This window comes from Balaenoptera physalus (genome assembly GCF_965194825.1).
Source record: "Balaenoptera physalus genome assembly, chromosome: 3".
In the NCBI taxonomy this organism is placed as follows: Eukaryota; Metazoa; Chordata; class Mammalia; order Artiodactyla; family Balaenopteridae; genus Balaenoptera; species Balaenoptera physalus.
Genome location: NC_138890.1, coordinates 46,752,013 through 46,768,114, shown reverse-complemented (window position 1 = coordinate 46,768,114; position 16,102 = coordinate 46,752,013). Strand labels below are relative to the sequence as shown.

At 48.4% G+C, this 16,102-nt stretch overlaps 1 protein-coding gene across 2 annotated transcripts in view; it reads left to right on the top strand.

Annotated features, from left to right (window-relative positions):
* The window catches only part of LARP1 (La ribonucleoprotein 1, translational regulator), an 88,410-nt gene that overhangs the window by 58,073 nt on the left and 14,235 nt on the right, over positions 1–16,102 (top strand). For both annotated transcript variants that reach the window (XM_082453903.1, XM_082453902.1), the window contains exons 2-10: positions 6,716–6,777; positions 7,044–7,109; positions 8,054–8,228; positions 9,154–9,282; positions 9,360–9,566; positions 9,664–9,826; positions 10,655–10,799; positions 14,557–14,731; positions 14,834–15,003. In XM_082453903.1, coding sequence (XP_082310029.1) covers positions 8,105–8,228; positions 9,154–9,282; positions 9,360–9,566; positions 9,664–9,826; positions 10,655–10,799; positions 14,557–14,731; positions 14,834–15,003 — 1,113 coding nt within the window. In that variant the 5' untranslated portion in view covers positions 6,716–6,777; positions 7,044–7,109; positions 8,054–8,104. The remainder of the gene's footprint in view (positions 1–6,715; positions 6,778–7,043; positions 7,110–8,053; positions 8,229–9,153; positions 9,283–9,359; positions 9,567–9,663; positions 9,827–10,654; positions 10,800–14,556; positions 14,732–14,833; positions 15,004–16,102) is intronic.

Here is a 16,102-nt window from a genome sequence, read left to right as displayed (position 1 = left end):
CTGAGGCCCTGCCCTCCAGCCTGTGAGTGCGTGTAGTTGTGCACAGGGCATATTTCGTTGAGTGAGAAAATTGGCTTCCTGACCTGTGGGAAAAGCTCTGGATCACTAGGCAGAAACTGGATGTTCAGTGTCAGCTCCACAACAATTCACTGGTCACTTTGGGCACAGCCTGGTCCCTCCTGGGCCTCAGTTTTCCTATCTGTACAATGGCATGAGTTCTCAGGTCCCTTCCAGCCTCTTCACTCCAATAACAGGGATAATCCAAAGTAATTTCTTGGAGATTCAGAAGCCTCATGCAGCAGAGAATGCCTTAGACTTAGGACAGTAAAAATGAGTTTGCATTACCTCAGGTGTGGTGGGTGACCACAGGGACAAGGGAAAACCAGCTTTGATGTCAGCAGCCTCCCACAGAAGGACAGTGGAGTCAGTGGGGCAACAGAGCATTGCAGCCTGCCCGAGGACCGGCTCTGAAATCCAGGGCCCAGCTGCTGGGTGATGAGCCTGCTCCTCTGGCAGGGCTTAGGAGAGCGTGCAGGAGCCCACAGGCTGGATACGGCTTGAAGAAGGGTTTTGTTTTTTAACGTGAATTCACTAACAGTATTTAGAAAGCAGAAAATGTCCCTTCCATGTCAAACTTATTTTTCTACCTTTCTTGAAAACTCGGAAGCTCTGGCAACATAAGCTTGTGTTCATGGGTGGCATTGCGACTGCGCTTGAGTGGGTGCTGCTGCCCTCTTAGCTGGTGTCTGTGCTTCCCAGCTTGCCATGCCAGCCAGCCAGCCAGCCTTGTGATTTATGGTGTAGCCCGGGGCCTGGCGGCTTAAGTCTGGGACCTCTGGGGAGTTCCTGTGCTGTTTTGTTTGCTGCACACTCTCTCTGTTCTGTTTTCCACAGCCGACGTCTGGTGTTTGGGTTGAAGCACGCTGATTACAACTTGAAGGAGAACAGGGCATAGGTCTAGACTCCAAAGGGGTTGCAGTTGCCAGACTGCAGAGCTGTGCTGTTCAGACATAATGCAAAGGGGTAATTAACCTCTTTTCCCAGAAAAGAACGCTCTGGAAAGTCCTTCAAGAAGCACCCATCCCGAAGTAAATTTCTTATTTCAGCAAATATTTACTGTGGGCCAGCCATGTACAGGCTGCAGTCCTGGGTTCCAGCGGCCAGTGAGAAGCGCAGGAAAGATCCCTCCCCTTGTGGAGCTCCCAGTCGTCGTCCACACATCCAGCACGTTGCCGGCTGGTGAAGCCCAAGGTGGAGTCAGGCTGTACCTGGGTTTCAATCCATCTCTGCTACCTACTAGGCAGGTGGGCTCTCTGAGCCTCAATTTCCTCATCTTTAAACTGGGAGTCTTCATCATCTTACCTGCCTCCTAGCTCCTAGCGTGGTTGTGAAAAATAAATGAGCTACTGCATGTGAAGAAGAACTTTGGCATTTTGCATGGATAGTGTATGGACTCAGCAATTGATTAGTGGGGTTGAGATGCACAAAAATGCAACCATTTCGGGGGCTAATGAGTGCTCTGAAGATCCCACGTGGTAGACTGAATTAGAACTTGATCCAGAGTTGCTAGTTGGGCAATTAGGGAAGGACTTGAGAAGAATTTATGCTGAGATCTGTGTGTCACACAGAATACATACTGTGTGACCCTGGGCAAGTCTCTTCCGTCAGTTTCATTTTCCGAACAACTGGAATGTCTTTCTGAAACAATTATGTGAAATTACACATAGCAAGTTAAACCAGTTCTTGGCACTTAGTACCCAGTAAAAGGTGGTTATTACGATTACCATTCTAACTAGAACCAGATGTGCTCTTCGGAAAGGCTGGGTTAGGGAGCTGGTGCTCGGAGGCCAGAGGCTTCACTGCCTGCTGATATATTTCAGCTGTGATGATGATTAGTTAATTAGCTTTGGGGTGGGACTTCAGGGACGGGTACCAGTAGTGGGAGTGACCACAGCCACCCCAGGACAGCAGAGTCCGTGTCTGGGCAGGGAGAGTCACTGCAGGCTATACATAGTTGACTGGGGCCCGAGCCTGAGCTGGGCTGGGCCAGGTGGTATCATGTGACCAGAGCCCGCCGCCCCTGCCCCTCCTCCCAGGCCAAGGGGCGCAGACTCTTCAGAAGCTTCCTTTGAGCGGAGCCTCAAGATGATCGGACCTTCCGAAGGTTTCTTCTCCCTGTCCACTCCTTTCCATAAGGGCACCCTTCAGCCCCCTCCCGTGTTTCATCTGCAGGTCTGGGGGAACTTGGGGTGGGAAGGCTGGATAGAGAGAGGCTTCTGAGAGGTGGTGGCAGCGGTAGGAATCAGTGAAGAAGGTGAAGATGGTTAACACAGCATTTTTTTTTTTTTTATTCTGTAAAAGAGTGTTCCTGCCGGGGGTGGGGGTGGCGTTGGGATCAGTGAGGATGGGATGAAAAGACCAGGGTCCCCAAGCTCCTCCTCTGTGACTCCACCACACCCCCAGGCTGGATGACAGCTGAAAATACATCAGGCTTTTCTGACTCTGTCCCCAGGCTGTCCTGGGAGGGACGGGCACAGGTGGGTGATGTAATCTAGACTCCTACTGGCCTCACTCCCTGCCCTTAAATGGTGTCTCTGCCTTCCACAGTGAGGGTCCTGGGCTGTAGCTCAGGCAGTGGTGGGGGCAGGATCCATGTCAGCTGGGTGCTGACCCCGCCCCCGACCCCCATCCTCAGTGGGGCAGATGCTGAAGTGGAGGGACTGGGAAGCGGGCCTGGAAGCAATGCCTCTTTCCTCACGGGACTGGGGGGTGCCACATGTGGGGCTTCTTCCGGGCCTGCTTGGTGGCAATTTCCCTTGTCTCTCTCTGGGTGCAGGAGAGGGGATTGTCAGGTTGCCAGCGTCCAATCCTAGGAGTGTCGCTTGCCTTGCTCTGTGACCTTAGGTTTCCCTGCAGTGGGCCTTGGTTTTCTCCAGTGTGTAGAATGATACCCTGCAGCCCAGCCATTGAGGGCCTGCCCTACTGGCCACGATGAGGAGGTAATTTGGACCGTCCTCCAAGTGGCTGAGAGCACAGGATTTAGAGTCTGATTGCTTAGCTTCAAATCCTGTTCTGTTCCTTGCTGGCTGTGATCTTGGTAAATAACCTTTCCACCATGTACCTTGGTTTTCTCATTTGTAAAATGAGACCAATTAGAGAAACTAACTCAGCATTAGAACAGTGTGTGGCATCTAGTAAGTGATCCGTTAATATTAATACTAACAGTGTTAATATTAACAGTGCGTGGCATCTAGTAAGTGATCCGTTAATATTATGACCACGGCTTGTTGCTAGCATCTCTTCTGCTTTCATGAGAAGTCTCACTGGTTGAGATCTTACCTTTTCTTCCCTCTACCTCTAGATGTGAATTCCCTTTGTTCAGTTGAGGAAGGTGAGGGAGGCCCCAGGAAAGGTGGTAGGTAGTGTCTCCAAGGTTATACAACTGGTGAGTATTGGAGTCTGGACTAGGACCCAAGACTGATTTCAGGTGATCAGTTGCCTCTGGAGTCAAGGCAGGGCTGTGGCGTGGGTTCCCCTGGGATCCAGCAGTGCCTAGGATACTTGTTTCTCTGCCGGGGGGAAGGCTCCGGCTGAGGGTTGAGGCCACAGACTCAGGAACTAGCAACTGGAAAGCAAAGCTTCTTTTCTTCTCTAGTGTGAAATCCTAGAGGAGATGGGTGTGTGAACTCTCCGTTCATTAAACAAACGTCAGCCGTGTTGCCAGGCCCTGAGCTAGACTCTGGGATCACTGCTATGAAAGCACCCTGGTACCTGCTCTTAAGGGCTGGGGTGGGCTGAATGGTAGATAAGTAACCAGGCACCTAACACAACGCAGTGAGAGTGCAGAGCCAGGGCACTTCGCCTAGGATCTGGTTGGACTCCTCCAAGGAGGTCGACCTAATGGCCAGGTATATGGCAGCAGGTGGGTAGGAACCCCAGTAATGCAGCCCCTAAGCCCCTACAAATTACCTTGTTCCCCAAGGTAGAAGTTCTTTGCGATCAGGGTAAATTCTGTCTTTTTAGGTACTTTGCTCATCTCTAGGAGATGATGCCAGCCTCACAATAAATATTTGCCCTTCGCCTCTTCTCCTGGCACTAAGGCCTGAAACCTAGTAGTTCCCTCTGGCCAGCCCCATCCTGCAGGCCTTCTCCCATCTTACCCGGCCCCATCTCACTTCACCTGCACTCATCCCTGTTTCATTTCCAGCTTTTCCTTTCCTCTTACCAGTTCTATTTACCACAACCCGATGAGGTTGACTCACCCACGTGCCTTCTCCCCCTAAACCTCCCCTAGTTTCCCGCTTCTTAGACCTCCTAGATCTGGCCCTTCTAGGTAGCTTTTTTTCCAAAAGATCAGCAGCTTTAGGATCTTTCTGGAACAAGCAATATAGAAAATATAGTTGACCTTTGAACAACACAGGTTTGAACTGTGTGGGTCCACTTATATGTGTTGTTTTTCAATAGTAAAAGCAGCCCCACATGATGTGCGATTGGATTTTTCGACTATGTCGGGGGTGGGTGCCCCTAACCCCTGTGTTGTCACGTTCCCCTGGTCAGCTTGGGATTGTGGGGGAGTAGGGAATCAGTGGGCTCTTTCGGTGGCAGTAGGGCACTCCCATTAATTGGAGACTGAAGTTTTAGTACTTTACCATGTCCCTTTGTGATCTTGGTGAACAGAATGTCAGGCAGGGTGATTACAGGATCTGATTCCTCCCAATTTTGAAGGAGTTTTTATTAGAGGAAATAGACAGTGACCTGAAAAACTTTGCCTTAAACCTTTTCCAGTAGTTTTCAGGAACACCTTGCCCTCTGACTGACCCCCCTTTCCAACTTTGTGTTGATGAAGTTGACGTTGCAGGCCTTTTGGCGTGCTGTTGTACTTGTAGCATGCAGGTGGTGCTGTTGGAGTGTGGAGGCTGGGTCCCTGGAGAAGTGACTGCTGCCACAGCTCGTGTGTAGCCGAGGGAGGTGATCTTCTCGTGGCTGCCCCTGCTGGTCCTAGTCAGGGAACTAGGTGGTATTAGCCTTCTCTGGGCCAAACCAGAATTAGCAAGAAAATCAGTGTGGACTAAGTAGTTCCCTGGGCCTAAGGGCTTCATCCTCTTGGGACTGAGAGGGGTTTTTCTGGTTCTCCACTGCCCAGCACTGGGAATGGGGGATGCTGTGGGTTGGGTTACAAAGCCCCAGCTCTCCTGTGGCATGTGGGGTGTCTTGAGGGGGCAGTGGCTCCGGTATGGGATGGAAGCCAAGAATGCAGTGGCCTCATAGTTAGGAGTCAGGCAAGGACTCTCTCTACTCGTTAAGGGAACACGCGTCTGATCAAGGCGTAGAACATTCCTTTTGAGACCAGCCGGACAAATTTCTCTGCTCAGGGACTGGGGGCAGCTCCTGACCCCTGGCATGGCTGGCCAACAATGGAGGCAAAGTGACGGGTGAGCAGTGGGTGAGCAGAGCCCCAGGGTATGTATCTTTTCCCGTGGATCTCTGGGGGAGGAAGGGTTCAGAAACTCTTGGTCTTCAGAACCAAGTTGGAAAAATAAGTGTAGGTGTAGGAAGGATCAGACCTATTAGAGCCACTGCCTTAAAAAATTTTTTTTTTCTTTTTAAAAAGCCCCTGGACTTCTCTGGCAGTCCAGTGGTTAAAACTCCGCACTTCCACTATAGGCGGCGTGGGTTTGATCCCTGGCTGGGGAACTAAGATCCTGCATGCTATGCAGTGCAGCCAAAAAAAATTTAAAAATAAAAAATAAAAATCCCCGTCTGCCCTTGTTGAAACTACTGGAGAACCCCAAACAAAATTAAATCACTGTAAACATACTACTTAACTCCTGGTAATACTCGGTTATATCTCCTTCTAGAGTTTCTACTGTGTGTATGTGTATGTATACGTTTTTTACTTACTTTACAAAAATAGGGTTATAACTTTTCTCATTTATTGTGTTTATCTTTTCATATCAGTAGAGATCATTATCTTTTTATGACCATTCTAAAAGTTGTTGAACTTTTATTTAGCCAGTTCCCTGCTATTGGACATGTATTGTTTTCAGTTTTTTTGAAATTATGAATAGCCCTTTCAACATCTTTGCACATAACCCTAAACACTTGTCTAATTTGTATCATTAGGATAAATCCCTAAAGGTGGAACCATTGACTCAAATGGGGGTCTCACTTTTTCTTTAGAAACTTGGAAGGCAGGCACATCTTCTCTGAATGGCTCAGTCTTCTGTTGACCGCAGGTCACTGAGGACAGGGCTGGCCCTGACATGTGGGGCTTAGAAGAGGTCCTTGGATTGCCCACTTAGGGTTTGTATCTTGCCTTCCTAAGTCTGCTCACACACAGACTTCTAGAATGTTAGAGCCAGAGAGGGTCTTTCAGATCCCTTTATGGAATCTGGGGCGATTCGGGAGCCCTGAATTACAGAGCAAACCCTGGCATGGACTCAGTTCCCTTTTTCACAAGAGGGTATAGAGCTGTGAGAGTCCTCCGAGTTGAGTTCTTGGGGTTTCGGCTGCTTGCTCCTTCCATGATCGCACTTCCCATGATTTCTTCAGAAAGAGGTGTTTGAGCATGTGTCCTTCCCATCCCCACCACGTCTTCCTCCTTTGGGAAGCTGCAGGTTGCTTGGTGGAGTTGGGTAGTGATGAGGTTGAGGAGCTGGCCGTGGGCCCCTCCCATGGGCTCTGCGTAACTATCTCTCCCTTCTTGTTCCCACAGAACATGCTGCTCCGGCCAAGGTGGTGAGGGCAGCAGTTCCTAAACAGCGCAAAGGTAGCAAGGTAAGAAATAGGAGTTGCCAACCCAAGCAGGGACTTCCTGGAGGTGGTAGCCTCTTTTCTGTTGTAGTGAGTGCTTCTGGGCTGCAAGGTACTTCTGGGTTCTCTCTGAATAGCAGGGGCACTTTTTCTGGGTCTCTACATTGTGGATGGTCCTCGTGGACAAACTGATTTTGGCCTCTGATCTCTCGGTGGAGCTGTATTTTGGATGAGGGCCTGAATGGTGGAGGCAGGGTTACCCTGGAGCCCTCATAGAGTATGCCTTGCAGGTTGGTGACTTTGGAGATGCAATCAACTGGCCAACACCTGGAGAGATAGCCCACAAGAGTGTGCAGGTGAGTCTGTGGGGAGGGATGGGCAGGTTTGAATTCTGTCTACATGTTCACATTTGGCCTCAAGCTTTCAGAGCCTCAGGTGTTATCTTTCTGTTTTTTTAAGAGGCGTGGTTGGTACAATATGGGCAACATTGAAATAGCTAAGAATCATTCTTTGCACCCTAGCTGTGTGTCAGGGACTGCCAAGTGCTGTTTTTTCATCATTTCATCTAACCCTCAGTGACTCCTAGATAGGTCCTTCAGTAATTCCCATTTTACAGATGAGGCCACTGAGGCTGGGGAAGGTTAATTACTAGCCCTTGATGGCCAAGTGGGGATTGGAAGTCAGGTGTGTTGTACTGTTGTTCCAAAGCCTGTGTTCTCCATCGCTGCACTTGGATTGCCTGTCAGTGGTCATTAGGCCAGGTACCCGCCTCCAGACCACAGGTCATGGGAAAGCTTATATAGCTTTCCTGAGCCCTAGCAGAAGATGGACTCCTGGTCAGTCCTCTCCTTCCCAGCACTTTCATTCTGGGCTGACAGCTAGGTCCCTCACCGGTTCTGGCCACTGGCCTTCAGTTCACAGACAGGGTTGGTGTGGACAGACCAGGGGCCAGCATCTCCTCTGTCCCACAGGTGACCTGAACTATGTGGTCCTGTTGTAGGGAGTAAAACAATTGTTCGTTGCAGGCTGCAGCCCCGGCCCTGGGGGTTGTCTCTGTCATTTAGACTTAAGGAAGCTGGAGAGACAGGTTGTCCTCTACCTCCTGCCTGTTTGACTACTCTTCCCAGCAAAAGCATCTCAGGCGTGAAAGTAGGACCTTAGAATACATCCAGCCCAACCTGCCGTCACATGCTCCAGCTCCTCAACCCCGTCCTTCCAGTGACGGGGAGCTCCCTTCTTTCCCATCCCAAGAGGCTCTCAGACTCGCATCACCTCCCTGTTCCTCTGCTTCCCGCTGCAGCCACAGTCCCACAAGTCTCAGCCTGCCCGCAAGCTGCCACCCAAAAAGGACATGAAGGAACAGGAGAAAGGAGAGGGGAGTGATAGTAAGGAGAGCCCGAAAACCAAATCAGATGAATCGGGGGAGGAGAAGAATGGGGACGAGGACTACCAGCGAGGCGGGCAGAAGAAGAAAGGTGAGTGACTTGGAGCAGGACTCGGGAGAAGGTGGTAGGGCAGAACCAGGAAATGTCAGAACGCCAGGGCTGCTGGAGCAATCTCAGGAGCCCCCCGCAAGAAGTCCTTGGGAGGCTGATGGGTGTAGGCCACTGGGTCAGCAAGCTTCACTCCAACCATCTGTCCATCAGTTCCTTTTCTTTAACAAGCATTTGGTAAGCCGTGTCCTCAGCCCTGGGGCTCTAGCAGTGCAGAAGACGGGGGCGGGGGTCTCTGCCTCAGAGTGTTCTTTGTATGTCTTGATGTATTTCTGTCCCGTGTTAGATTTCATTTAAAGACAGGAGTTCCCATTGCTCTGGCTGAAATGGCTAGAGTACAGGTTTGGCTGCTCTCATACATATCCAAAGGAACAGTGGTTTAACCAGGATGGAAGGTTATTTCTCTCACCTGAGAGCTGGGTGGAAGTAGGCCAGGTGCAGCTCTTTGATTCCTTTGTCTTGCTGTGTGTTGGCTCTTCTCATTCCAGGTGACTCACTCCGCCTAGCAGGATGGGGAAAGGGGGGAGTAGCTCCCTTGCCTTTTAGGGACTCACCCTGGAATTGACTGCTTCCACTCAGCTCCCCTGGGCAGAATTTTGGCACGTGTCTAAGGGAGGCTGAAGGTGCAGTCTTGATTCTGGGCTGCCATGTGTCTGGTTCCAGAGGGGGTTCTCTTGGGTGGAGAAATTGATATTGGGAGTCAACCAAGAGTGTCCATCACAGTGAAGTCCACCACCTTCTTATTTTAGAGATGAAAATGAGGTCCAGTGAGGGAAAGGAGTTTGCCCAAAGTCACCAGATGGTGATTCAGGCCTGAAACCCCAGACAGGGACAGAAGTGTTGGGGGTAGGGATGGCCAGGAGGGACCTCTCCTTCAAGCCTTTCTTGTACCCATGCTGTCCTCCAGGGAACAAACACAAGTGGGTTCCGTTGCAAATAGACATGAAGCCTGAAGTGCCCAGAGAGAAACTGGTCTCTCGCCCTACTCGCCCGCCGGAGCCACGACACACACCTGCCAACCGCGGGGAGATCAAAGGTATGCGCCTCCCACTATGGAGGGCCTGGGCATGGGGCTCCTCCTCAGGCCTGACCCGGTGCCCTCTCTCCCCATAGGGTCTGAGCCTGCCACCTACGTGCCCGTGCCCGTGGCCCCCCCCACCCCAGCCTGGCAAGCAGAGACCAAATTGGAGCCTGCCTGGCACGACCAGGATGAGACATCGAGTGTGAAGAGTGATGGGGCTGGTGGGGCGCGGGCTTCCTTCCGTGGCCGTGGACGGGGGCGTGGTCGCGGCCGGGGACGCGGCCGGGGTGGCACTCGAAGTACGTGAGGCCCCTTTGGGCTCCGGGATGTCCGAGGGAGTGCGGTGGGGGGCGGGCAGGGATCTCCTCTCCCTCATGACGCCCGTTTCCCCCTTAGCCCATTTTGACTACCAGTTTGGCTACCGAAAGTTTGATGGTGCAGAGGGGCCGCGCACCCCCAAGTACATGAACAACATCACCTACTACTTTGACAATGTCAGCAGTACTGAGCTTTACAGCGTGGACCAGGAGCTGCTTAAAGACTACATCAAGCGCCAGATGTAAGTGGACAGGCGCCTTCCTCCTGGAGACATGGGTAGGATTGGGGGCTGCCCGAGGATGGTAGCCTGGTAGAGTAGGGCTGTGCAGGCCCTTCTGGTGCTAGCAGCAGTTGCTGCCTCTGGCTGGAGCTGAAAAAGGTAACTTGAGAGAACTATACTACTATTTAAAAAATTAATTAGTTAATTTTTTTAAAAGGAGAGAAAATGTCTAGATTCTACTCCCCGTTATCCCTCTATTTGTAATGGCAGCATTGTCAGAATGCTAGCATTATTGGTGAGGCTCAGTGCTCAGTGCTTTATAGGCATTCTCTTATTTAGTCCTATAGTTGTCTATTTAATTTTTATGAGCTGGGTTTTATCCCCTTTTTATTGATGAGCATACAGGCCCAGTAACTTGCCTAACTGGTGAGTGACAAGGCACAGATTTGAGTCCATTTCTGTCTGATTTGCAAAACCTTAGCTCCTAGCCTCTCTAATATGTTGTTTCTCAGTCCAGTGGGGGAGCCATACAAGGAAACAGATCATTGCAGAAGAGTGTGATAAGTGGCTTAGGAGCAGAAGAGAAAGTGACCAACAGTATTGGGACTGGGTTTTACAAGAGGATGAGGAGCTTGTCAGGCATACAAAGAGGCTGAAGGGCAGAGAGCAGTTTGACCCAAGGTTAGGGAGCCATGAAAGGGTAACATCATCTCTTTTCAGCCTTCAGGACTGTAAGTACAGTAGGGACGGGGTTGGTCAGAGGCTGTGTGAGCTTCCTGGAGTGTACAGAACAAGGAAGGCATGTTCCCAAATGATGAAGCAATCACACTTCTTCTCCCCTGCACCCAGTGAATACTACTTCAGCGTGGACAACTTAGAGCGAGACTTCTTCCTGCGACGGAAAATGGATGCTGAAGGTTTCCTTCCCATCACACTTATTGCGTCCTTCCACCGAGTACAGGCCCTTACCACTGACATTTCACTCATTTTTGCGGTATGTCTCCCTCCCTGGGGCTGGGGTGCAGAGGAAAGAAACATCCTTACTTAAGGAGCTGGAATTTGGGCCAAGGCAGAAAACCCTGGAAGAGTCCCCATCTCATTACTTATGCTAAGATTCTAAGGCTCGCCCAGCCTCTCTGTCCCTCCCCCTTCCCCTTCTCTCTCTCTCTCTCTCTCTCTTTCTCTCTTTCTCTCTTTCTTCTCCCCCCACCCATCCCTTTATTATGGAAAATTTACAAAAGTAGACACAATGGTATAATGAGCCCATCACCCAGCCTCAGCATCTATCAGCTCATGACCAGTCTTATTCCATCTGTCTCCTCATGTTTCCTTTCCCAAATTACTTTGAAGGAAATCTCCGGTAATCTGACATTTCATCCATGTTTCAGTATCTGTCTCTAAAAGATAAAGGCCTGTTTAAAAAAAAAAATCAGTATATCATTATTGCATGTAAAAATATTAACAGTTCTTTAATATCACCAAATATCTGGTCAGTTGCAAATTCACCCCACTTGTCAAAAATGTTTTGTTTTGGTAGTTTATGAGAATCAGGATCCAGATAAGACCAATATATTGTCTCATTAAGTCTCCTCCTCTCCCTCTCTTTTTCCTTGCAGTTTATTTTTTGAATATGCTAGATTGTATATCTTGTAGAATTTTCCATAGGACAGAGTGGTATCATTTCACATGTTCTTCTGTACTCGAAACTTTTTTGTAAATTGGTTATTGAGTGGCCTGATGAGATTCAGGTTTTGGTTGTTTTTTTTTTTTCCCCCTCCTCGTCAAGAATACTTTATAGATAGTGATGTATTCTCTCAGATGGCACTTAATGGTTCACTTGGTTCTCTTTTTTGCCATATAAGCTGCAAATCACTGCCTGTTACTTCATTAGGGACTACAAAATGTTTATATTCTATCAATCTGTCTTTATTTGTTAGCTGGAATACCTCTTTAAGGAGGTACTTTGCATTATCAGGTATTTGGTTACCAAGAAGTATGTACTTTGTACAGGAAGGGCAGATAAGTGCTTGATCTTTTCCTTTGTTAACCAGTTTTCAGAATTACGAGCTGATCCCTAATAACCTTCAAAGGTGAACAGTGAGTTTCGAGTTTGTTTTTCTTGTATTAGTATCATTTAATATCATTACAAACTTGTAGATTCAAACATTTTGTTTATTTCAACTTATTGTAGTTATTATGCTGAATCAAATTGTTGCATCTTTGGCCAGTGGGACCCTCGTTCATCTTGTACATTTCCTGTCCCAGATCTGAAATTGGCCGTTTTTTTTAAGGAACTCTAGGTCCTCTATTTTGGGGAAGTGGTATTTTTGGTATTTAGATACCACAGTTTGAGTTGTAGCGGTGTTCATTGCTACTTGATTGGTTGTTGTTTCTAGAGGTTTTTGTTTGTTTGTTTTAATAAAATACATCATGAGGTTATACTGATATTTTCTATTAAAATTTCTATAGGGTCTGTACATAACCCCAAGTATCTTATTTGTAACTCCTACTTTCTCCCATGCCAAAAATCCTAATTCCTAACAACATCAACATAACTATTCATTTGTTTTACTCTACAGTTTATGTACATTATACTTATAGTACCTCTCCTACTCCTAAAAAGTTTTTTTTCCTATTTATACAGTCAGTGACTATTTTCAACTTGAAATAATTTTTGTGTGGTTGTTTCTTTAACTTAATATATATTAGTTTCATTAGTTTCGCTTTGCTTTCTTACCCCTAATTTCTTATTTGTTTTACATTTATAGAAAACATTTATGTGGTTCTAAAGTCAGATGGTATGTTCATAGGAGCCCAACTTAAAATTTTCTTACTTACACCTTTTTCCCTTTCTTTTACTATAAGCAACCTTTTTTGAATCTTTCCATTAAAAAAATTAAGTAATGCCTCTGTGTGTATTATATACTTCCCCGTTCTTAGATGAACGGTAACATATAGCACATGTATTTCTTCACGTTTTTTTTGCTTTCACTTAATATATCTGGGAGCTGACCGTGTAGTAGTAGTAGTAGTAGAAGAAAGGTACTACTCATTCTTATTTACAGGTGTATATATATATATATATATATATATATATATATATATATATATAATCTTTTCATGTTTTAGCCAGTGTCTTTGGTGTAGATTTCTAGAAGTGGGATGGTTGAACTGAAAGGCAAGTGCATATGTAATTTTGCTAGCTGTTACCTGATTCCCTTTCTAGTGGGTGTGCCTTTTGCATTCTCACCAGCAGTATATGAGAGTGCCTCTTCCCCAGCCTCACCAACAGAGTATGTTGTCACATGTTGAAATGTTTTCCTCTTCCATTTAAAAGATTTTTTTTTTAATTTTAATTTTTTTTTAAATAAATTTATTTATTTCATTTTATTTATTTTTGGCTGCATTGGGTCTTTGTTGCTGTCGCGGCTTTCTCTAGTTGCGGTGAGCGGGGGCTACTCTTAGTTGCGGTGCGCGGGCTTCTCGTTGCGGTGGCTTCTCCTGTTGTAGAGCATGGGCTCCAGGCGCACAGGCTTCAGTAGTGGCTCGCGGGCTCTAGAGCGCAGGCTGAGTCGTTGTGGCGCACGGGCTTAGCTGCTCCGCGGCATGTGGCATCTTCCCGAACCAGGGCTCGAACCTGTGTCCCCTGCATTGGCAGGCAGATTCTTAACCACTGCACCACCAGGGAAGCCCCTAAAAGATTTTTAGAAGAAAACTCTTCTCCCCCCTCCATTTTTCACCCTTTTTCCCAGAGATAAACACCTGTAGCACTTTACCTGTGAATCCTAGAAAAATTTGTGTGCATTAGTATGTTTTTACTTAAAAATTCAAACACCAATGGGATCTTTTTTTTTTTTTTTTTCCAGTCTTTATTGAATTTGTTACGGTACTGCTTCTGTTTTATGTTTTGGTTTTTTGTTCTCAAGTCATGTGGGATCTTAGCTCCCCCACCAGGGATCGAACCCTCACCCCCTGCATTGGAAGGCGAAGTCTTTTTTTCATCTTACTTACTTAATTAATTTATTTGGTGGCGCTGGGTCTTAGTTGCGGCAGGCAGGCTCCTTAGTTGAGGCAGACGGGCTCCTTGGTTGCGGCATGTGAACTCTTTAAGTTGCGACATGCATGTGGGATCGAGTTCCCCGACGAGGGATTGAACCTGGGCCCCCTGCATTGGGAGCGTGGAGTCTTACCACAGCGCCACCAGGGAAGTCCCTGGAAGGCGAAGTCTTAACCACTGGACCGCCAGGGAAGTCCCCCAATGGGATCTTAAACTCACTGACCTACACCTGCTTTTTTGTGACTCTTACCACCTCAGCACATTTGAAGCTGATTTTTAAGCCTGAATGGTGTTCCATTGAATGGATGCGCCATAATTGGTTTAAATTGCTTATGTGGTGGCAAGCATAGGTAGTTTCCAGTTTTTTCCTTTTACAGACAGTGTTGCTGTGAACAGCCTTGTATCCAGATCTTACACATGTTGTCACCTGTTTGTGCAAGTATTTCTCTGGGGCTGATTCCTGGAAGTAGAATGGCAGGGTCAAAGGGCAGGTGTGTTTTTCATGTTGGTACCCTCCTACAAGTTTGAACATCTCACTCGTCCGCTGGTCGTGGAAGATGGTACCAGTTTTCTTATACTCCTGCCAGCACTAAACTTATCCCTGAGCTCATGGGGCTCAGTCATCCACCAGCTTCCAGGATCTCAGTCTGTCCATGTCTTTCCTCTGCATCTTCTCCCTCTTTCTCCCCTGCAGGCCCTAAAGGACAGCAAGGTGGTGGAGATCGTTGATGAAAAAGTCCGCCGGAGGGAGGAGCCAGAGAAATGGCCTCTTCCTGGTCCCCCAATAGTGGATTATTCCCAGACTGATTTCTCCCAGCTTCTCAACTGCCCAGAGTTTGTCCCCCGCCAGCACTATCAGAAGGAGACAGGTAGGTACCCTGCTGGCATGCGGATGCCTCCCTGTTGCCCTTGTCCTCTGGCCATCAGGAGGAGGGCTGGAGGGATGAGGATCTCCCCTTTCCACCCTTTAGAGTCGGCGCCTGGCTCTCCCCGTGCTGTCACCCCAGTGCCAACTAAAACGGAGGAGGTCAGCAACCTAAAGACCCTGCCCAAGGGCCTGTCTGCCAGCCTCCCTGACCTGGATTCTGAGAACTGGATTGAAGTGAAGAAAAGGCCTCGGCCCTCCCCAGCACGACCCAAGGTGGGTGAGGCCTGCCACCCACCCTAGGTTCTAGGGGCCTGGCCTGGAGTGTGGGGAGGGGTGTTGCAAAGGCGCAGAGCTCTGGGCTTGTAGGGGCTGGCAGGCAAGCTGGGTGGCCCAGGGTTGTAATGCGAGCTGGAGGTCACCAGTGACTGCAGGAAGGCTGATATGGCCTGTGTCCCTTTCCAGTGGCGGTCACCCCTCAGGGCAGCCTTAGCTCGTGAGATCCTGAATGGCATTTTTCACAGGAGGGGGTCATGCAGCCTCTGGCAGCAGTGTCTCATTAAGTATTAAGTGTTTCTTAATACTTGCCTGTTCTTTTTGTTTTTGGCCACTCCATGTGGCATGCGGGATCTTAGTTCCCCGACCAGGGATTGAACACATGCTTCCTGCAGTGGCAAAGCGGAGTCTTAACCACTGAGCGGCCAGGGAAGTCCCTTGGCTGTTCTTTTGGCCCCATCTAAATCCCTGGGCCTCCCTTTTTAGTGCCTTCCCCCTGAATTTGTCCTCACTGTCCCATATATAAGCCTCTCAGACCTTCTGAAGAGGGAAGGGAGAGGGAGCAGACACACGGTCTGGATAGAGTCTAGACTAGAACACAGGTCTCCTGTGATTGCTGGCTGGTGACCTTGGGAAGCTTCTTTAATATCTCAAGGCTTCATTTTCTCCGTCTTCGGATGGAAGTAAGGAGGGATTAGACTGCTCTAGAAATAGTAAAGCAGTATATGAATAGCTCACATTTAGTCCCTGTTAGAGAAGTGTTTCAATCTCAAACTAAAATTACTGCCCCTTTTCCAGGAGCAGACTTTTGCTCCATTCACCTGCCCATTGCCATCCCTTTTTTGGAGACCTTCTTGGTGTGGGGCTTGTGAGGAGGCCTCAGAGGTGACCTTGGACTTTGGATTTATGGAATTCTGTGCTCCCTTTTCCATTTTGACCACCTCCCTCAACTCCTTCGTCCTCCCTTCCTGTTTATATCCCAACTTCCCAGTCTGTTCTGGCTGCGGTCTTCCAGAAAGTGTCAGAGGTTAGGCTGGAGTCATGAGGAGAGGGTAGTAAGTGCACAAGGACCTGACAGAGTTCAGTTCAGTCCTGCAGA